General features: G+C 45.5%; 1 protein-coding gene across 1 annotated transcript in view; it reads right to left on the bottom strand.

Annotated features, from left to right (window-relative positions):
* LOC107121913 (fatty acid desaturase 1-like) overlaps positions 1 to 23,600 on the bottom strand; it is a 187,611-nt gene that overhangs the window by 75,531 nt on the left and 88,480 nt on the right. The window contains exon 9 of the mRNA XM_015424926.1: positions 2,636 to 2,644. Coding sequence (XP_015280412.1) covers positions 2,636 to 2,644 — 9 coding nt within the window. The remainder of the gene's footprint in view (positions 1 to 2,635; positions 2,645 to 23,600) is intronic.

Here is a 23,600-nt window from a genome sequence, read left to right as displayed (position 1 = left end):
GGATAGCACCATTCCTGTGTAAGCAATTGCTAATAGCGGATGACATGATGTCCTGTGTTGTTTAGTGCAGAATTCCAAAGAACTCAAAAAATTGTTTATGGCTTTGTGATAAATTTGACTGGACCTAGAAAACTGTACTACACTACTGTTTTTTCCTGATATTTTCCCCGTGAACCAACATAGTGACTTACAATATCATTCTGTGCATTTGAATATCAATGTTTTAATTTCAACACAAGAGTGTTTGGTGTATTTAGTGTACAATATTTGAAAACTGACTTCCAAAAGCCTGCACTGTATTTGAACTTACTACTTTTGTATTATAACCTACTAGTTGTCATCACCACTTAGATATTATCATCCATTCAGGTTTTAATAGCCAAACTATATTAAAATAGCCCAGTGGAATACCAGCACTATCACTGTCTCTGATCTTGGTTTCCTGTAATATGGAAACGCATAAGGAGAATTTGCATTTTGGTTCCAATACATGTGAATCGTAAGCACTCCTTAACCATAAGTTGTGTGTTTTGCTGAATAAGGTGTTTCTAGTACTTCCTGTCTCTGGCTTGCCAACGAAGTACAAGTTCATCTGAAGTCTGTGAAGTCAATTGCAATAAACTGAGAGCTACCTCAGACTAGGGATGCTGGTGAACTTAGTGATTCTGAGACAAAAATGGTGGTGCTGGTGTTTGGAAGGCTATATTCATGGTAAATAGGCCCTTCTGCGCCTTGGATACATGTATCCAAGGATTAGTAACCCCCCTCCGACATTGGTGCTGTGCAACACCAGGTCTATTAATAATAAAACAACAATCCTTAGGGACTTTATTATGGAACAACAGGCTGACCTGGCTTGCGTGATGGGGTACTGACCTGGGTGCGGGATGGGGAGACTGTAGCTCTCTCCCAGCTTGCCCCACCTGGGCTTTCGGTCCTACACCCATCATGGACTTGGGGGCGGGGGGGAGGAGTGGCGATATTTGTACGAGAGGCTTACTCCTTCAGGGCGCTCTCCACGGCAGAGATTACGGGCTTAGAGTGTGTTGGTCTGGTGCTGGAGGCCGAGGAGAGTTTGGCAATCTGGTTGGTGTACCGGCCGCCTAACACACTGGCCAGTAGTCTGCCGCCATATTCCACTTTGTTTACACTTCCAAACCAGACTCGAAAGACTCATCGTTTCACTATCGGTACTCAAGTAAGTCTCTCAGAAAAAAGCCGCTGTTTATTTCCCCCCTTCCCCCTTTGCTACATTAGTCCATTCATGCGCTTAGGAGGCGCCCCTCCTTGCGCACCACTTTTCCCATGGAGGGGGGTACTCTGTTTTAGTAAAATAGTCCATTTATTTCGAACTCACGTTCAGTGTTGGTCATATCTTGACCCCGCTCTCTTCATACGCTATTCCGCTTAATCTCCTGCGCTTGTCCCAGTTAGATTGGCTTGTACCCTAAGGTCACCCATCGACTGGACCATCGGGGCGTAGGGAACCCTCTATTCTCTGGCATCAAGCCATCGAAGAGGCTAACCCTCAAAAGCCCCCTGGCCTGGAACCCTTCACAAGGGCTCTGTGGGGGTGCCACTTGAGGTGGCACCCCTCCAAGCTGAGGGTGTGCTAGTCACCTCCTTGGGCATCGAGGAGAGCGACCGCCATCACTGAAGCACCCACCGGAAGTCCTTAATGTTGGATTCTTGTAGTCTTAAAGTCACCGGTTTCAAGATCTTATCTGGAGTGCCTTGGGAGGAACATCAGGTAAAACAGAGATGTTAATGTTTTGAAAGGAAATATGACCCTATTGTTTGGCAAGCTGGAGGATCGACTTGTGCATCCGGAGGTCTGCAAAGGTGACTACGATGTCCCTTGGGTGACTTCTATTCGGAGCATTTGGAGCTCCTTGTCTGTAGGCTTTCAGGATTACTGGGAATATGCCTTCCTCAGCTCCTAATTCAGAAGCAATCCAATTACCGATAAAGCATATGAGGTCGGTATTCCCTTCCAAACCCTCAGGGAGACCACAAAACTTAAGGTTCCCTTGCCAGACAGCCATTTCTAGATGAAAAAACCTGATCTTTGAGGGTTTGGGAGTCTTCATGTAATGAGCGAGTTTCCCCATGTAAAGTCTGGCCAAGTGAAAGCCCCTTTTCTGCCGTCTGCGCCATTTGAGCTAATGTCTCTGCTATACAGTTCAGTTGATCACTTAAAGGGTGAAGCATACTTGCCATTTTTTCAGTTTAGGATTGACGTTTCCATGGACTGGAAAGAGGCTTGTAATGAAGCCTGAAGAGATTGTAGCACCGAGGAATCTGGAGAGATGCCTGTAAGAGTGGGAGAGACTCCAGACACCATTTTCTTTAGTGGCAGGGCCTCCAGTTCCACACGGGTTTTAATATTTTCAATGGGAAAATAAGTGTGATCTGGTTTGTTTTTACCAGATGGAGATTGAGCTTTAGATCCTCCCGATTTCCCCATGATTAGATCTGCAGTCAAGCAGTCTGCCAAAGAGTAAGGTGGGTGAGAGGGTAGATCAGGGTTGGAGAGATCAGTCCAGGCATGAGTTTCCCTCGCCGCCCCCCGCCCCCCCCCCCCCGAGTCTCTTGTCTTGAAAACCCTGCAGGGTTGCCACAAGTCAGCTGCGACCTGACAGCACTCTCCGCACCAAATATGTACTGCTGTTTGTATATGAACATTTTGACTGTTGTTTCTAACTTTTTGTCAGCATTTTTAAAAAACAAAGAGCTGCCATTATATGCCAAAAACACAAACAAACTGAAACTATTAGGAATGTAAATGCAACACAAGAGGCTTCAGGTTTTTTTGGAGGGGGGTAGAGAGGGGGTAGACACAGATTTTTACCACCTCTCAAGTCACTACGATATGCTACTTACTACAGCTCCTATGATATCCTCTGCACTCTCTGGTCTTTCCTGTTAGAAAGCTATATTTCTCTCATATGTCTGGTGGCTTTCCAGGTAATGAGAAAGTGCACAACCCTGCCAAAGCAATGGGGCATTAAAGTATTTAACTTGGTCTGGATTTATGCCCATGATATTCTTGTAATTTCTTGCTGTTCTGACTAGCCTTGTGATCTCACCTGCTCATTTGAATGCCTTCCAGCTCCCACATAGTTCCCAGGAAAGAAACTGAATGTTGCAATAATAAAAGAGCTGCTGTTCTAAGAGCAAAATGGGTATGCATGATACACACCTGCTGCTTTGGGTATATCAAAGCTCTCGATAATAACTTGTTTTCATTTGCAGAGTTGTATCTATTCTCCTATCCCGAAGCACAGAAACCGGTTCAGGGATATAACAGGTGCTGTAAACTAGATACAATGCAAGTTTTTTGCTGGGAAAACTGTTAGGAAGATACCGTATTCTTCCATAGTGAACTTCGTCAGAGATAATTAGGTAAAGGTAAAGATTCCCTTGCTCGAAAGCCAATCGAATCCGACTCTAGGGTTGCGGTGCTCATCTCCGTTTCAAAGCCGAAGAGCCAGCGCTGTCCGAAGACGTTTCTGTGGTCATGCGGCCGGCATGACTAAACACCAAGGCGCACGGAACTCTGTTACCTTCCCACTGAAGTGGTACCTATTTATCTACTTGCAATTTCTTGCTTTCAAACTGCTAGGTTAGGTTGGCAGGAGCTGGAACCAGAGACGGGAGCTCACTCCGTCATGCGGCACCCGGGTCTCGAATTGCTGAACTACCGACCTTCCACAGCCTGCAGTTCAGCGTCTTAACCACTTGAGCCACCGCAGCTTCCAGAGATAATTACTCACACCATAATAATTTGTTGTGATTAGGCTGGTGGTTGCTACAGCCTTGTTATCTGTATGTATTCAGATAAAGTTAGTAAATACATCAGTTCTGGTTTTAAGACTTGCCTCTTTCCCCGTGATTGAATTCCAGTGCTATTAAAAGCTTTATTGTAGACAAAAAGTTTTATTAGCCTTGGGAAATATCAGTAGAATAGAATGAATCTATTTAACACCACCCAAAGAACATGGGACAACACAAGAAGACCTCCGCTGCATCAGACCAATGGTCCTTTTATTCCAGCATCTTGTTTCCCATAGCAACCAACAGCATCCTTGGAATGAGGTGGGAAAGAAAGGTAGAGCTGGGTATCATTAACACATTGGTGACACAGCAGCCCAGACGTCCTGATGACCTATCTCAGCAGCTTTGTATAGATATTAAATAGCATGGGGGCTACGATTGAACCCTGTGGAATCTGCAACACCACCCTCTGAGACCAATCCCCCAGATAGGATTCGAATCATTGCAACACAGGGGTCCCCCCCAGTCCCAGTGCTGAGAGGCGGCTTAGTAGAATACTATGGTTGATAGTATCAAAGACCTCTGAGAGATTCAGCAGAACTAGCAGGGTCACATTCCCCCTGTCTAGTTCTCAGTAGAGGTCATCAACCAAGGCAACCAAAATAAAATACCCACTGCTACCCTCTCAGACTCTGTTAACAAATAGGGTGTGTCCTCAAATGGCCCAATAGTTTATTCTTGAAAACAGCTGGAGTGTATCTTTGGATCTGCAAACTACATATGTGTAGTATGAGAAATAAATGCACATTGGGTTAACTCTACACAAACCCAACCTTCTGTGCCTTTGTTTCAGCCACAGTTTCCAGACTTAGTTCTACTGGTATTTGTCAGCCTAATCTGGAACACTGACTGCCCAATTTTGCTCCATAGTCCATTGTACTACAGCACCTAAAGGAAATCTAGTGTTTCAAAGGCCTTACGGTCTTGGGGCAATGACTTCATGTGGGTACATCCCACTTGAGATTAAAAGCTTTTTTTCCTTCTCTCTTGCCAAGCTTAGAGATGCTAGTCACCTAGCAAGTCTCTTCTCTTCAACTGAAGTTTTTTAAAGTCTGGAAGCAATGCTTACTCTATGATGTCTATAGCTTGTCTTGCCAAATGCCAAAATATAATCCTCTAATTTCATTTTGTGTGGTTGCCATTATAGCACTGTGGACATGTTCCTTTGCAGAACAGAAAATTAACCAAAGCTAGGCCCCTGCCCTCAGGCATTTCCACGCTAAACTTAAACAGTGAGAGGTAGAAGAGAAGCGGAGGCAATAGTAATGTGTTCTCCCAGTTTAATAGAGGTAGAGTACAATCTGAACAGGTCTGCTCAGAAATCTATTCACGGCTACTCACTGGGGCACAGGAAAGTGTCTTTAGGATTGCAGGGTTATATTACACATTGCTGTAACACCAAGAAACTAGCAATCATACTCCTTACTGGAAAGTCTTCATTCTGTTTATGGAACTTCCAGTCACCAAAAGTCCAGTTATAAAATATGCAGTAATGATGATAACAATGATGCATTATGTATAAAGGACTTTTTCTTTTCCTCTTTTAACCCTGAATTGCTGTTTTGTGTCTATGTATATTTTTTTTAACCTAGCCTAGGAATTTTAATGGACCTGTCCAAGAAGAGTAGAGGAAAGGCGAGGGGAATCATTGGAGATTTCAGTAAATTGGGGCAACGTTTTCCAGATAGTTTCACAGGCCAATACTTGGAGGTATTCAAGACCAAAGATTTCCCAAAAGCAGAGCATGTGTTATGATTAAGCTTCATATTTCAAAATAACTGTAGCAATGTCCTCAGCACAGGCCAAAGGGTCTTGTGCCTTTGTCATTCATTCTAGTACATTCTAGTACAAATTCCAGTTTGTTTATATAACAACAGTTAGCGGGGCAAATGAGCACGTTGTCCAGAAATGTAGGAACAGTTATTTTAGGGTTACCAGACTGCCCAGAGCGGGCAGGGGTCTCCTGCTTTTGGGCGCTACTCCTCCCAAAAATCACCCCTCTTACTGGCAGGAACCCAGAAATCATTGCAGTGTGCCTACGAAAACTGGAAGTGATATAGGCACCTTGGGGACACTGGAGGGCGATGCTCTTGTTTTGGGGCAAAACACGATGATCTGAAGCGAATTCTATCATAGAGTTTTGCCCAAAAACCCGAGCATCGCCCCTGACGTGCCTACATCACTTTCTGTTTACATATGCGTATTGTGACACTCCTCCTCACTCCTGGAAAGTTCCTCCCCCTCCCCCGCCGGCACAACGATCGGACCTGGCAACCCTAGGATAGTTACATTTAATCTGAAAAACAGCCCCCTGCCTAAGTGGCACCCATGAGAAGAGGAAAAGATTTGCAGTCAATGACATGGCTGAACTAGGTTCCCACACGAACACTTCTGAATATGCGCTGTGTACCATTTTGCAGTGTTTAACCTCTCACCTGGTACCAGTGGTCAAGGAGACCAAGATGAAGATGGCATGACAGAATAGTCTCATAGCACCTATCCTGATTGGTTCCTGATATGTGTATCCATGTTCATTTAAGACAGCTGGGCTTGCCTTCAGTGCTGTCCTTGGCCATAGTGGCTACTCTCCTGCTAATATGATCTGTAACAGCACAGGCCTCGATAGTTTCATAGCACATACAGCCAGTTTGGTGTAGTGGTTAAGAGTGCGGACTCTAATCTGGGAGAAACCGGGGGTGATTTCTCACGAGAGCTGCCTCGCAGCACAGCGCCGTTTGCCTCGACACAAACGTGTCAATTTCACACCCGAAGCTCCGGGGCTGCATTTTGACTCGGGGCTTTGCCCGATTTCCTCCGCAGTTTCATGATCCTGGTTTTTGAGGATCATGAAACTGCGGAGGAAATCGGGCAAAGCCCCAAGTCAAATGCAGCCCCGGAGCTTCGGGTGTGAAATTGACACGTTTGTGTCGAGGCAAACGGCGCTGTACTGCGAGGCAACTCTCGTGAGAAATCACCCCGGGTTTGATTCCCCATTCCTCCACATGCAGCTGCTGGTGTGACCTTGGATCAGTCATAAATTCTTTCAGAGCTGTTCTCTCAAGGGCAGTTCTTGAGAGAGCTCTCTCAGCCCCACCTACCTCACAGGGTGTCTGTTATGGGGAGGGGGAAGGAAAAGGATTGTAAGCTGCTCTGAGACTCCTTTGGGTAGTAAAGGACAGGGTATAAATCCAATCTCTTCTTCTTCTACTAGTATAAAACTTCAAGGTGAACTCTTCCTTCAGCAACAGATCACATTTCTTTGTACAAGATTGGTGTGGATTTTAGCCACTGTCAATGGAAAATGGAAGATTTGTCTCCACTTACCGTGAAGCTTCCTTCTCGGTGGTCCAGAGTGGGGCAGTGCTATGGACTCCTTTACTGCTGGGAAGCTCCTCCCCTCTCTGAAGGCAGGGCCGGTAGACTCTTTAGGCATGGAAGGGGAGGGGGTCATCCCCTGGAACCCAGTCGTTCTCCAAGCCTTCATTCCCTTTGCTGCAAAGGAACTGACAACATTCCACTCCCAACGGGGAGCTAAACAGTCAACAATAGCAAAAAAACACCCATCCTCCCAAGAACCTAGGTCGGGTAGAACACTCCTCCCCCAACCTCTCTGTACATGGACAGTCACCTCCGCTGACTGAGGAAGTGGTCCCCCTCAATATTAGGGTGGGCAGGACTGCCCCACTCTGGACAACTGAGAAGGAAGCTTCATGGTAAGTGTAGACAAATCTTCCATTCTCCGGTGGTCCAGGAGTGGGGCAGTCCTTCAGACTCCTTTACTCCTGGGACTTGACAAAACAGTATCCTCCAGTGCGGGGCCAACTGCTTCCCCAGCTAGAGCATGTGCTGTAGGACTCTGCAGCCAAATGCAGCATCCGCCAATGCCGCCTTTTTTATCCTGTAGTGCCTCGTGAAAGAGTGCACTGACCTCCAGGTGGCCACCTTGCACACCACCTCCAATGATGGGAAAGCTCTGTAAGGCCACAGAAGTAGCCCCTCCTCTAAGGGAATGCGCCATCACCCCCTGGGGTGGCTCCAAGCCCCTGGCCTTGTATGCCAGACATATGCATCCTCTAATCCATCTGCTCAGGGAGGAAGGCAAGACCTTCCTTCCCAAAGCCAATTTTCTGAACGAGACAAAGAGTCAGACATTCTTATGTGTCTTGTCCTATCCAGGTACAAGCTAAGCGCCCTTCTCACATCCAGACAATGCCACTCCTTCTCTTTACTGGACTCAGGATTTGGACAGAAGGATGGCAGAATAATATCCATAGACCTGTGAAAGGCAGAATTAACCTGTGGGATGAAGACTGGATCAGTGCGCAGAACTACTCTGTCGATGTGAAAAATACATAGGTCCTTATCAATTAAAAGAGCCCCCAACTCTGACACCCTTCTTGCTGAAGTGATGCCCACCAGGAAAACTGATTTGAAAGTCAATTCCTTCAACGGGCAAGTTGCCATGGGCTCAAAAGTAGCCTTACACAAAGCCTTAAGTGCTAAATAGAGGCTCCATGTTGGAAACCTTTGTGCCATCGGGGGATTTAGCAGGGACGTCCCTCTGAGGGACCTTTTGATATGAGGGTGCCTGGTTAACGAATGACCTTTCCCTGCTCGTCTAACTGCTGAAATGGCTGCCACCTGTCTTCGCAATGTATTAGTGCTAAGGCCTTTGTCCTTACCCTCTTGAAGAAAGGATAATATCTCGGCGCTCTAGTAGGATCCTGATCTCTCCTTAAACAGCAAGATTGGAACACCTGCCAGGTGGTATTGTAAACCTTATTAGTAGAGGCCTTCCTGGCTGCTAGTAAAGTCTTAACCACCCCATCTGAGCAGCCTACCCTCGTAAGTTGTTCCCACTCAATCTCCAGGCTGTCAGACTTAGTGATGCTGGTTGGGGATGAACAATCTCCCCGTGACAGAAGATCCGGTAGCACAGGTAGACACCATGGTCCCTCACCGGCAGCTTCATGAGATCCCAGAATCAGGCCCTTTGTGGCCAGAATGGTACCACTAGGATGACCTCTGCCTTTTGGTCCATGACTCTCTGTACCACTCATGGAATGACTGTTAATGGCGGGAAGGCATACATGTCTTTGGCCACTCTTGATGCAGTGCATCTATTCCCATTGCCAGTGGACTGCTTAGTCTTGACATGAAAATTTTTGTCTGACGATTTTGTTCTGTGGCAAAAAGATCAACTTCTGGAGTCCCTAGCCTGTGAAAGATTTGTGTAAACACTGTCCTGTTTAACATCCACTCCGACTGGTCGACCCACTGTCAGCTCAGCCAGTCCGCTGTTGTGTTCTCCCGGCTTGCCACATGGATCACCTTTATGGACTGTATGTGTGTCTCTGCCCAATTCACTAGGTGACTTGCTTCCTTGTGTAGACGTTTGAAGCGAGAGCCCCCCTGTCTGTTTACATAAGCCTTCGCCGTGACATTGTCCGTTCAGATCAAAATGTGATGGCCCACAATTTCTTGCTGGAATGACACCAGGGCCAGTCTGATTGTTCTCAGCTCCAGTAAGTTCATGCTGTTGGATTTCTCCGACATCTTCCAAGTGTCTTGTGCCATTTTCCCCTGCATGTGCGCTCCCCATCCAAATAAGCTTGCATCTGTCATGATGACCACTCTGACTGGATCTGTACATGGCGTGTCCTCTCAGAATCGATTCGGTTCCAGTCACCACATTAACTGTTGTTTCACCATTTGTGTTAAGACTATCTGTTTTACCTTTTTCCCCAGCTATCAAATCTTGAAAAGTAAGGAGAAAACACTGCAGAGGACGTGCATGGAACCTGGCCCAAGGAAGAATGTCCTGGCACAATACCTGCATTCCCAGCAACTGTGCTAGAGTCATGATCTCCACGTTCTGCTTGCTGATGACTTCCTGTGTCAAATGAATCAGCTTCTGCTGCCTCTCTGGGGACAGAAAAACTTTGTCTCTCACGGTGTCAATTTGTACCCCCAGATGGAGTAAAGATTGAGTCGGTGTTAGAGAACTCTTTTCTATGTTGATTACGAAGCCATGGTCCCTGAATACCTTCATTGTGATTTCCAGGGACTGGACTTTCTGATTGTACGAGTCTGCCTTGACTAGAATGTTGTCCAATTAAGGGTATAGTGACACCCCCTTGGTTCTCAGCAAGGCAATCAGGACTACTAAAATCTTGGTGAAGACCCTGGGCGACAATTTCAGTCTGAAAGGAAGTGCCCGGTACTGATAATGTTTGTCGTGGTAGGTGAATCGAAGAAACCTGCGGTGGGCTTCCCGAATGAAAGAGTTGGGTATGTTTAGCCTGGGAAAGAGAAGGCTTAGAGGGGACATGATTGCAGTTTTCAAGTATTTGAAGGGCTGTCATGTAGAAGATGGAGCAGATCTATTCTCTCTTGCTCCGGATTGCAATCTAATGGGTGGAAATCACAAGGGAGTTGTTACCAGCTAAATATCAGGAAAAACTTCCTAAGTGTAAGAGTGGTTGAGCAGTGGAACAGTCTGCCTCGGGAGGTGGTGGATGTTCCTTCACTGGACGTTTTCAAGCGGAGGCTGGATGACCATCTTTCGGGTATGTTGTAGGGCTATTGTCAAATTCCACAGCCAACAACTGAGTACACGCTTATCAGAAAGGTTATACTTTATTGCAGAGCTATAGATGCAGTAACAAAGTCACTGTTAAGAATGGTGTCGCCCCTACAAGCATAATGGGATATAGGGTATTCGTATGCACCCCCCCTCCTTAGGCCAATTAGCCACATTCTCGTGTGCGGGAGAAGGAGCCCCAGGCTGTTAGAGCCGAACCTGGGAACCGAAAGCGCTTCCACGGTTCGCTGAATCCCAGACACTACACACCACCTGCAGGCTATAGATAAGCAAGCGTTACAGAAGCAAAGAAGGAATACAGCAGTACTTGGTACACAGGGCAAGCAAGCATCCCACCCCCAACAATTATGGCAGCATAGCTGACATTTTGCCCTCTCAAAAACCAGCTTCTCCCATTCACTCTGGGAGGTCTCCCGGTCATTCCGGGAGGTCTCCCGGTTTGCCCGGGAAGTCGCTATGAAACTTCCACAACAATCGAGGGGCCAGAATATCCCCTACTTCCACCCACTCAAGGTGCTGGGGACCAAAGTCCAGCCATTCAACCAAATACAACAATTTCCCACGTTTAATCTTAGAGTCCAAAATCCTAGAGATCTCATAATGTTCCCTGCCCTCAATCAAGATAGGAGGGGGCATTGGCTGCGACGGATGCCAGGGACTTGAACCAGAATCTCGTTTTAGGAGGCTGAAATGAAATACAAAATGAAAGTTTCTCAAGTTTTTAGGTAGATCTAAATCCACAGCTACATCATTGATCACTCTTTTCACTTTGAAAGGACCAAGGTATTTCCAACCGAGTTTCCGGCTAGGTTGTAAGACCTTAATGTTTTTAGTAGACACATACACAGAGTCCCCAGGCTTCAGAGCCCACCCCTCCACCCTTCTTTTGTCAGCCTGACTCTTGTACGCCTCCTTGGCAGCATTCAAAGTCTTAAATGGGGACAGTGCGGTAGAGGAATGGCAGGTGTTGTTATAACACAATTCAGCCAGGGGCAGCAGATCAACCCAATCATCCTGTTGACAATTGGTGAAGCAACGGGGATATTGCTCCAAAGTCTGATTAACCCGTTCCGTCTGACTGTCAGTCTCTAGGTGATAGGCACTGCTCAGGCCCCGTTCCACCCCCATCAGTTTCATCAGCTCCCCCCAAAACCGGGAATCGAATTGGGTTTCCCTGTCAGACACCACCTTGGCCGGGAGCATGTGCAGACGGACTACATGCAAAAGAAACGCTTTGGCCAGTCCTTTCGCCGTGGGCAGGGAGGCAAATGGAATGAAGTGTGCCTGTTTGGAAAATAAATCCACTACCACCCAAATGACAGTCATTGACTTCCTTGGTGGGAGATCCGTAATAAAGTCCATGGATATCACCTCCCAGGGCTGGCTCGGAGTTGGATGAGGGTGCAATAAACCCGGGGGTTTCCCCGGCCGGGGCTTACTCATGGCACAGATTTGGCAAGACTTGACAAATGAAGATAAATCCTTCCACATTTGCAGCCACCAGAATTGCCACTGCAGGAGCTGAAGGGACTTAACAAAACCTTGGTGTCCCGACAATTTAGAGCCATGCATGGCTTGTAATACTTCCCCCCTGAGGGAGAGCAAAACAAACAGTTTATGTCCATGGTACCAACAGCCATCAGCCCTAAGTTCGAAGTCTCCTTCTGCATCTACTACCGCCTTGTCACCCTCCGAGAAGGCGGAGGCGAATTTGCTGTGCCATGTCTCCCCCCCCCCCCAGCTTGTCCGACTGGGGAGTATCAGGTGGCCGTGACTCCATGGGGGAGGCAGCGGGGCGAGTCTGGCTATGTGTCATCACCACCCTACCCAGATGGGAAGGTGTGAACACCGAGTCCAAAATAATCTCCTGTTGGCTGTCATGTTGGGGGAGGCGTGACAGGGCGTCAGCCAAAGAGTTCACGGAGCTGAGAAAATGGTGAAGGGTAAACTGAAACTTAGAAATAAATCAGCCCACCGGAGTTGTTTCGCATTTAGGCACTGGGGCGTTTTGAGCGTTTTCAAGTTCTTATGATCAGTCCAGACCTCGAACGGGACTCGCGCTCCCTCCAGCCAGTGTCTCCAGGTGGCCAGGGTGAGCTTTATTGCCCCCGCCTCTTTCTCCCAGACTGACCAATTGCGTTCTGTGTCATTGAACTTCCTTGACACGTATGCCAAGGGGTGTAGTAGCCCATGCCCTCCTTCTTGGAAGATCCCCCCCCCCATGGCCATGTCTGACGCGTCAGTTTGAACAATGAATTTTTGCATTTCATCTGGGTGGGCTAAGACTGGCTCTGAGGAAAACAATGCCTTGAGGCGTTCGAAAGCCTCCTGGCACTCCTTACTCCAAGCCAATGCTGCCTGGTTGCCTCTGGCCCCTTCCCCTTCGCTTTCAACAAGTCTGTCAGGGGCAAGCTGACCTGGGTGAAGTTGGGTGAAGCCTACTGCCTTAGTACTAGGTTTGGGCATGGTTCTCTCTGAACCTGCAGGGAAAACAGCATCCTACTCCTCTTGTTCTTTAGGAGTATAGGTCAATTCTAGTGTCCTAATGACTTTGGGAAGTAATCTATGGTATAATTCTTGAAAGAAGAGCCTGGACTGGGTTGTAGAAACCACCTCTTCCTCCTCCTCTGATAGCTCACCCTCCTCTTTGAGTGACTCAGAGGTAACAGATGATGAATCAGAGTCATGTTCCTCTAATAAAGGACTATACTCTTTTTGCAAGTCTGTTTCCTTTTCCTCTCAGGAACCTCAGGTTCTCTTTCACTAGGGTTGTGTCTCTTACAATGTAAATGGGAATGTCTTTGAGATTTTGAGATCATCAGCAAGCCATGCCACCCCCGTGAGGCAACAGCTGCCCCAGGCCGAAGGCTGCTGGATCGTCTGGGGGAGCAGCCGCCATGTACACGTGTATATGGCAGAGGCTCCAGCCACCCAGCAACCAGTATCACTGGAGATCACCAGCACCACCTCCCCACGGGTGATCCAAGGGGGAGGGAGGCCTGCCCACTGAGTCACATGCTCTCCTCATGTCAGCAATTCACATGCGTTCGACAGGAGGGTGGGGGTCTGGGGCAGTAGGCAGGGGCTGAGACAGCAACGAGCTGCATCAGGACAGGGTATGCAGACCTTGTCCCTGCCTGCTTCTACTGTACTTGCTGCTTCCGAGGGTTGCCAACTCCAGCATGGGAAATTCCTGGAGAGTTGTAGGTGGTGCTTGAGAAGAGTGGAGTTTGGGGAAACGGGGGGGGGGGGATCAATGGGAATGCAATGCTATAAAGTCCAGCTTCCAAAAGCTTCCATTTCCTTCAGGGGAGTTTATCTCTGTAGTCTGGAGATTTGTTGGAATTCCGGAAGAAATCCAGGCTCCATCTTGAGGCTGGTAACCCTGCTTCCACAGCAGGGGTGGGTTCTCCTGTTCCAGTAAAGAAAGAGGTGCAACCGGTGAAGCTAAAGAAAGCGAAGAAGAAGGAGAGGCCAGATCCTCTGAGGAAGACTCTGACTCTAAATTGGGGGTGGCAGGTCCTAAACGAGGCTATCAGTTGACATAGAAAGGGAAAGGAAAAATAGATTGTCAATGTGCTCTGGAATATCTAAAAAGTAGTTTAAAGCATAACGTTTTACAGTCTTTTTATGAAATATTGAAGTAACAGATATATTTAAATAGATAGATGAACATTTTTAACGAATGTTAACTTTGCGTTTAAGTTTAAGGGTAAATTTGTAAAAGTATGTATGATCACTGTCTTTTGGGTTTTTTGAGGGTTTTCTTTACTTTCTCCTATAGATGTAGTTTTCCCTCCCTGGATTTTCTGTTTGTAGTTTTTAGTATGTAGTTATTATAAAATGCAATAAAAAACATCCCCTTTGGGGGTACAAAAAACCAAAACAAAAAAACAATGGCAGAGGACTCTGATTTAGCTTAAGGCTTTGGTGTAGGGAGATGGGGTATTAAGTCTCCCCCATGCCATTTTCCCAACAGAAACTGGGTCTCTCAAACTGCCACCCCCTCGAAAAGACAAGTGCCCATGTTACACCTGTCTTTTTCTCCTCCAAGCCTAATAAGAGCTCCAGGGGAAAGAGCTGAGTGAGAAAGATGGCCCAGTACTTAAGAAGATTTCTTTTGCTACCAAGACCAGCCCTCTATGTTATTGCATTTGGCAATAAATAAATTAGAATCCTCTGGGATCAAGCAACTTTCCGGGGCTGGCTCCATCTCTTCACACTTGTGCACACGGCCCTCTTCCTTGTAAAAGACTTGTTTCTTTTCACACAACCATGATGCAGCTGTGCTGTCTGGAGAGGTGTGAGGAAAGTCTGTAGAGAAGTCCTGCTTTCACAACAAGATCTGGACTCTTTTCCTGGGCTGTTCATGAGTTCTCCATGCATCTCTCCTACCCACTGGGCTATGGAACTGGCAGGGCACTGTGACTGAAATGGCATTAATGGCACTCTTGGCAACCCTAGTACACTCCGGCTGGTTGACAACATGGTAGTTGTCTGGATCCTTGCATTTGTGCTGTTATGGCATTAGAATGTGTCTGTGGTAAATTCTGGGATTTGTGGCCAAAAACGTCAGTTGCAGGCATCCAGGCCTTGGCCTAGTTGCAACAGCATGTAGGGTGCATAGTATGCCTCTTTCTGGCTATTTAACTGGCAACCAGTGGGAGATGGGGGAGGAGGTGTGTGTGGGAGGGCATCAGCTTTTAGCCACAGAATGTTGCGCAAGTGCTAGCATGTCACCTGAAGTGATGATGTGACTTCTGTGTCATGCTTGAAGAGGCATCATAATGCCAAGGATGCTATTGCACACACACCCCTCCATTTTGTTGGCCATTATTTTCTCTCTTGCTGCTTCAGGCAGTGTGTGGGTGCGGTCAGACAGCGTGCTGGGAGTGGGTTAAACTGCTCTGGCCCCATGCGGTTTGTTTTAACCTGGAGAATCGCGATCACACTCACCTCCTTGTTCCGTATCACTGCGCAGCCACATCACTTCCTGCCATCCACACGCATCGGTGTTGTTTCTCTCTTTCTCTCATTTTGGGCATGCACACGGGCAGCCATCTGTAGAACTAAAATTTTCACGTGTGTGCAGAACAGCGATTTCCCCTTCAACCTGACTGTTGTAACACTTCCCTTTAAACTTTAAAGGAACACTTCCCTTTAAACGTTTACCCTGAAAATGGCCTCCGTGAGATCCCGAACTCGTCTAAACGCTAAAACTAGGCACTGTTTAAACATTGTTTTAATAACGCGGTGGCGAACCTCTGCCTATGCGCACACCGGCAACGCTTGAAAAAAATGGCAGGTGAAAAACGGAAGCCTCGGGCAGCTTTCGAGTGGGGAGGGGGTTTAAACCGGAAGTGGCTCTACACCGGAGGAGCAATCACATGGGGGAAATGTGGCTGGAACCGGAGAATCGGGAAAACACCACTTGGGGACCTGGTATCAAAATACTCCCGGTTAAAGCAGTTTTGAGCCAGAAAGCGACAGCTGGGGGGCGGGAGACAGATGTTGACCATGTGATTGCGCAGATAAAATCCGTTTCTGAGGCAGGCTGAAAGCGGACTAAACGGCCCATCTGACCACACCCTGTGTGTGTGGGGGGGGGGGGGGGAGTCTCCCACCAGCAGCCAACAAGTGGCAACCCGATGGATACTGTACTGGGTGATGTCAGAGAGCTATTTAACCTTCATTATGCATTGATTAGAGCTTTCTGTACACGGATGAAGTGGGGATGTTTTCTGTACACGACCACCTTGACTGGTGGGTGGCAGACATACCAGGAACACTATAGAAGTTCTGTCAGTATTACTAGTTTAGTTTTTGTTTTTGCGGCTTTTGTATAGTTGCTGATTTTTCTGCCAGGAGTACATGGTTATACTGATGCTAGTTCTGATGTAGTAGCTGCCTGGCATAGCTGAATGATGCTCACCATGGTCAAGATAAACACATTGTGAAGGCAGAACTGTTGTACGTAAATCATTAACTTAAATGATCAAGATTAAATTACTAGGAGGCAACAAGGCCAGAGACAGACCTAAGCACTTTCAACCCACACAGCCAAGTGATAGGCTGCTTATCAGTAAGTGACAGATAATTACTATTTGTAGGAACTTACAATAGATCTGGGAGTTATGGAGTATTCATGAAACTGCATTCTCTGGAATATTCTCTGTAGATTTCCATAGAAACTGGGGCAAAACCTGCCTCGACAACTTGAAAAAGCCAAGTTTCTATGGCCGATAACTACCATAGGTCTGACTTCACTTTATCCCTTAAACTGTCCTGGTTTGCCCCAGCAAATATCAAGAAAAACACACCCATTTGGATAAAGTAGGGCAAACTGTGTCAGGTTTAACATAGGGAAGGGCAGGATGGTTTTCAACACAGGGAGAAAACCAATTTTTGATGGATGTGTTGCTGACAATCATCATGCTGAGTCAACAGTGATTCTTCTCTTCTGGTTAATCAGCTATAACTCTGATGAGAAAGGGCTAGTATGCCCCGTGCCAATAATCCTACATTCTTGTCTCAGTTTCATGAGATGTAGACCTAAGAGAGGGTTGGGCAGATTTATGGAGATGGGTCTGTCATTGGTTATTGGCCACGATAGCTGAACAGGACATGCAGGTTTAGCAGCATGATGCTCCCATTTACCAGATGCAGGGGAGCAGTCAGCAGGTGAGGGCTGCTGAGAGTTGACCCTGCTTGTGGGCTTCCCTGTAGCAGGCAACTGTTGGAAGTACAGTGTGGTACTAAATGGACCATTGGCATGATCCAACCTGGCTACTCTTTAATAAGAGCGGTAATGACAGTAATAATCATCCATGTTTGGTTAAGTGCGCGGACTCTAATCTGGGAGAACCGGGTTTGATTCCCCACTCCTCCACTTGCACCTGGCTGGAGGACCTTGGGCAAGCCGTAGTTCTGACAAGAGCTGTTCTTGAGAAAGAGCAGTTTCTGTCAGAGCTCTCTCAGCCCCACCGACCTCACAGGGTGTCTGTCTGTTGTGGGGAGGGAAAGGGAAAGGAGCTTGTAAGCCGCTCTGAGACTCCCTTGGGTAGTGAAGGGCCATAGGGTATAAGTTCAATCTCCTCCTCCTCCCCCATGTTGCCTAAGATGGCCTCCACAAGTTGGTTCTCCTTGTTGGAGAGATCCTTGTTGTGGCAGAGCTACTACTTTCCTAGGTGATACTTTCAGCCACATGAGGTATGTTTGGGGCTTACAAGTGCAGCTTAATTTAACAGTTACCAAAATATGCCACTCTGGTAAGATTCATTTATGTCAATGCAGGGGAATGAAGGAACTGCTAGCAAAGTGAATTGTGCCAATTTGTTCCACACATGAAGGACATGGCTCAAATTTTACTTGCAGGTTACTTTGAAATAATATTAAGATCTTGTCCTAAGAGGGTTTTTTTTTCTGGTTAAGTGACTCATTGGTCTGTGATTTTTAAAAACAAAACACATGGGGCAATTTCTCACTAGAGCTGCCTCGCAGCACAGTGCCGTTTGCCCCAACACAAACATGTCAATTTCACACCTGAGGCTGCGGGGCTGCATTTGACTTGGGGCTTTGCCCGATTTCCTCCGCAGTTTCATGATCCTCAAAAACCAGGATCACGAAACTGCGGAGGAAATTGGGCGAAGCCATGAGTCAAAATGCAGCCCCGGAGCTTCGGGTGTGAAATTGACATGTTTGTGTTGGGGCAAACAGCGCTGTGCTGCGAGGCAGCTCTAGTGAGAAATCGCCCATGGACTGAACCTTAGATAGAATTCAGGCCCCCCTTTCTTCTCATGCTATCCATATTAAAAGGGTAATCAGAGGATCCAGCCTAGAGGTCAGTTAGAACCAGGGGTCATTTCCTGCAGGAGCACACAGGAGCGGAGCTCCAGCAGTAAAGAGCCAAGGGGGCGGGCACATGCAACAAGCCCCACCCCTCTGTAACCCGAACTCCTCAGAGCAGGAAGCAGCCAGGTAAGTTGCAGAGCACCCCCTGGCCCCCCGGTCCAAAACAGTCCAGTGGCACCTTTAAGACCAAGTTTTATTCAGGTACAAGTTCTCCCTCCTCTGCGAGGACAGATCTGCACATCCCCCCCCCCCCAATAGCTAGCAATCCAAAACAGTCCAGTGGAGCCTGAGCGGTGGGTGTTGTCTTCTGAGACACTTCTGGTGATATCAGGGGGTGTGGCATATGCAAATAGATTATGCTAATGAGTTATGCTAATGCGCTCCTGCACCTCTTTTTCTACAAAATGACCCCTGGAAGAACCATATCATACATCGTGAGGAAGGCTTTGTATCTTTCATGTTTTGCTCCCTCTACTATATTTATGAAAATCTTAGCATTCCCTTTTAAACAAACCTTTTCCCTAAATTCCACAGTGCAATCCTAAACAGAATTACACCCTTAAGTGCATTGATTTCAATAGACTTAGAAGGATGCAGATCTGTTCCTGACGACCTTTTCTGTGTGCCAGCATCTTCTGAAATATGATAGATTTTGATATGATGGCTGGATTAGGGTTGCCATGCGGGGGAGGGTGGGATATAAGTCAAATTAAATAAATAAATACTTTTTAAGGGGTTTATGTGATGGATGATTCAGCCGTTTAAACCTAACAGCGGGGTGGGTGCACCCATCAGGTTGAGATGTCTGGCAGCCATTTCACTAGTGGCTTTTGCTTCTCCCCACTTCGAAGCAGGGGGAAACGAAACCGACTGGCGTAATGGCTCGCAGCCATTTCAGCCTAACAGCAGGGTGGGTGTGCCTGTCAGCTGTTCGGTTGAAACAGCTGGCAGCCACTTTGCCAGTCAGTTTTGTTTCTCCCTGCTTCGAAGCAGGGGAAAGCAACACTGACTGGTGAAATGGCTCACGGCCCTTTCAGCCTAACCGGTCAGCTGCAAACCTACGCAGCCCAACTGTTAGGTTTAAATGGCCCCAAACAGCTGAATGGGACCGGACAAAAGAAGAAGAAGAAGAGATTGGACTGGAAAAATAGCAGCTTTGGATGGTGGACTTTGTGGCATCACCCCTCCGCTGAGCTTCCCCCCCAACCCCCCCCCCTGCCCTCCCTCGGCTTCATTCCCAAATCACAAGGAATTCCCCCAAAAAGAGTTCGCAACTCTATGCCTGATACAAATTGTTTCGGATACCAGCTCAAAACATACCTATTTACTCAGACATTTGAATGAGTTAAGGCTTTTTTGGCTCTGTGTGTGTGTGAGTGTGTGTTGAGGCTTTTACTGTGTGCAAACAGGATTGCCCAGAGGCCTTCTGGAAAAAAATGTCCTGTCCCTTTAATAGAGGCTTAATATCTGAAAATGTGCAGTTGAAGCTTTACATTGCATGGAGGCAAATAACATCATCTAGTGAATAACATCACACCTTGGGATTCTAAGAGTAGTTGTGGGGTCCTCCATAAACTAGAATTTTGTTGGAAACCATGGTCGAATCTGCATTTGCATTTTAAAATTAGTTTCATGCTGCTGTGACACCGTCTTTCTCTATGCTTGTTTGAATGTTGTTTGGAGAAAATTCTTTTAAAGCAGTGCGGAGGTGCAGTGACAGTGGAGCCGCCCTGAAAGGATGATAAACACATGTGGACCGTGCAAAAGTCTGCTAGCACTCTTGAGGTGTGAAAATGACACCAAATGTAGGCAGCTTTTTTGAAGACGGAGTCAAAAGGCTGGGACACCGGTGGGAAAGACAAATGCAGATTCAGCCCATTCCAGTTAGAATGGAATACAAATGAACTGAGTTTGGTAGAAGAGATCTACCCTCCTTGAGAATAGTGCCAGACTCTTAGTAGCATTCCATGCGTTGCTTTTCGTATCACTGCACTCCTCAGGTGGCACAAGTTAAGTGTCTTATGTTTCAGATCTTAGGGCCAGTTATGTCTCCCCCCTCCCAATTCATTTTGGGGTGTAAATGGATCTCACTTAGCACCCTCCAACTATTAAAGAATCGGGGGAGTTTCAAAGCGTCTTCAGAGACTGATCAGGCTTTTAAGCGCTACTACATAAGTAAGACTGAGACCTTCAAAGATCAAAGGCACAGGAGATTAACAATTTTGGGGAGACATTTGCAGGGAAAACAGAAGAAATATCAACTGTATAACTAATTTGTAGCAATATATCTTGATTGTTTGCATGGTGAAACTAACTCATGAGAAGATTTACCTAAAGTGAACTCTCAAACTGCAAAACAACAAAAACAACAACACACATTTGTTCACATATTATTTCTTCCTTCCTTCTTTTCTCTGAACCTTTACTGATACTTGATAAATGACTGATTAAGAATATAATCTGTAGTTACAAATATTGACTATCTTTATTGTCTTAACTGATTAGTGAAAGTTAGAAGTAATGGTTGGTTTATTTGAAGCAATATGTTTTGGATATTTGTAATGTTCTAATTGATGGTTGATGTAAAAAATTATAGGGTAGTTTTGATTCTTAAAGTGGGCCTTGTAGGGGAAAAATAAAAGCAATGGGCTGATTACCTAGAGAAGGTGTAATGACCCTAAGTGTTGTGAGAGAAAAGATGGATCTATATAGTGTGAGGTGAAAGTATATTGACATTGTAAAGTTGAGAGCTGATGTTATGGAGAAAATATAAATTACTACGTTTAGGTTTGCAAACAAAGGGGATTTTGAAAGCTAACAATGCTAAAAATATGAAAGAATATCTTAAAGGGACTAGATTGATATTATATAAGAAACTGTCTAACTGTTGTGAAATACCTGTTTTGTTTTCTTTTATAGTTTTATTGTTATAAAATTGATTAATAATAGTAATAGCAGATAGGATATAGAAAAAATGAATTGCTTATTGAGAACAGAATTTTACTTAATGATATCTGTTGTGGACTATAGACTAACAAAGGGAAAAAGGGAATTATGTATCTAAAGATGTTATGAACGAGACAATGGCTGGATACTTTTGAAGTGTATTGCTCTTTTTTTGTTTGTTTTATATAACTCCTTAAAAGCAGGAAAAAACTATTATAGAATCAAAGCTCAGGATTTACCTCTCTCCCCCTGTGACCAAGAAACCAACCTCATTGCACATAGACTACCATTCTAGCAAGTGGCTTATTTCGGCATTCTCAGCTGTGCTTTCCATTGCTGGACAAAGGTGAGTCTGAATGCCCTCAAACCCCCACCTGGGTACAAGGTATAATTTTGCTTTTGTCTTGACTTTTATGTAACTTTATGTAACTTTGATCTCCCTGGAAGACAGCAGAGACATTTTAATTAATTAACAATAATTAACAATAATTGGACAAGTAATGAGAAAAAAGCAGGTTTGCAAACCTCACTTGTGATATATGAATGATATTTTAGATAGAAAGCATAATGCAGCATTTATGAGATGTGAACTGAACACCTGAAGGGTTTTTCTCTGACATTTTTAATAAATGGAAGGAACTCCCATGAGAAGCAACAGATAGGCAAATAGATGTAGGCTTGCCACTACATGCCAAGAGAGAATGCGTCTGAGACAGGCTTTAGAATTTTTTTTTTTTGGGTACACACACACACAGTCACACTCATGGCCCATGGCCAATGCTTAATAAGAAGAGGCTGGAAATAGTTAAATCCTTTTTCAAACAACAATGTCTTACAAGCTTTCTAATAAACACACCATCATTTTCTTTTTCTGAACGTACAGAGAAGGTCTTTCTACATGATTCCAGCCTCAAGAATCATATTGCAAAGTAAGTCCTCTCCATAACATCTCAGTCAACAATGGCTTTTTGTATTTCTGAACTCATATTCAATCTAACCCTATGGGCTGCATGATTGGTAGAGGAGAAGTGGGAAGGTCTTCTGCTCCTTATAAAAGGCCAATGCTTTGTCTGATAGTCATTGTGACACAGCTATTCTCCTATATTTTGTTTGGATGTGGTGTGTCTTTAACTTTATTGTTCTCTCTCTCCCCCCCCCCCCCCCACAAGGAATTTAATTCCAATCTGATTAATTAACTTTTCCAATAGTTTTGTGCCCAAACTCTAAGGCTCCTTCGTTGGTCTATGTGGTCCTAAGGATGAGACTCTAGTATTTATATAGCATATGACTCTGGGTTAACAATAAACAAAATAAAACTTTATTTGTAAAGAAGCATATTGGTTTCAAAATGTTTAACAACTTTTCTTCAGTCGATAAAGCAGTGTATGTTAATAACTTCTGACTGAGGTATCACACTCTCTCACTTCACAAACACTCCTCATTCTCAAATCCTCCTTTCTCTTTAGAATGTACTTGTCCAGTCTTTATTATATTTTGCTTAGTTAATTCTTTCCCCTTATAACTCAGGTTTCTGTCAACTTCTGTCTCTCACAATATTGACAATATTAGGTTTTGACGCTCTCTTGTCACTAATATGTCCTCTAAAGTATTCTACTTTCTTTTTAGAATCTTTAATGCCTTTCACAGCACTAATATGGGATTCTAATAAGAAGACTGCGCTTCAGGCTCTGTAGGCTGCTGACTGGCCACAAGTGACTGTTAACTGCTGACAGCCTGATAACTTTTCGCCTTCTCTCTCTCCTCACACTCTTTAGCTCCACCCACGCACTCTCAGTCAGCAACCAATCACCTCACTCACTCATCCCCCTCTTTCACCCTCCTTGTTCTTCTGCAACTTACTAAACATTTAAAGAAACACACACTTAAAACTTTAAATCATTACACTCATCTTTTTGTATTGTTTGTGGGGGTGGGTTTTTGTTTGGGGTTTTTTTTTTTTTTTTTGGAAATCTGACCATCACTGACTGTGTATCATAACATGGTACGTTCAGTACAGCTCTTTCGCTCTTCTTCAAAAACCCAGAACTAAGGATGTCATTCTCTGGAGGCTTCCAGCATAATTGCACGTCACTGGGCCTTCTTCGTAGTTCTTTCATCATGCATATGGTTATTCTAAATGTATAGTTTATCTGTGAAAAACAAACCATCACAAATTGTCATGTACTACATATAATTACACGTTCTCTAATAATAAGGTACAAATTTGTCATCTAGAAGTGACAATAGGGAGATTTTTATAGCATTTTTCCCTTGTCAGTTTGAATCTGTTGTGTATGAAATGGAATGTATAACTGTATAGAGCTTGAGTCTGACAAAGGTATTGTAAACCAACCTATCAGAA

Source organism: Gekko japonicus, unplaced genomic scaffold (assembly GCF_001447785.1).
Source record: "Gekko japonicus isolate JY-2015 unplaced genomic scaffold, Gekko_japonicus_V1.1 scaffold1541, whole genome shotgun sequence".
NCBI classification, from domain to species: domain Eukaryota; kingdom Metazoa; phylum Chordata; class Lepidosauria; order Squamata; family Gekkonidae; genus Gekko; species Gekko japonicus.
Note: the sequence above shows the minus strand (reverse complement) of the source record. Positions and strands in the feature narration are given on the sequence as shown.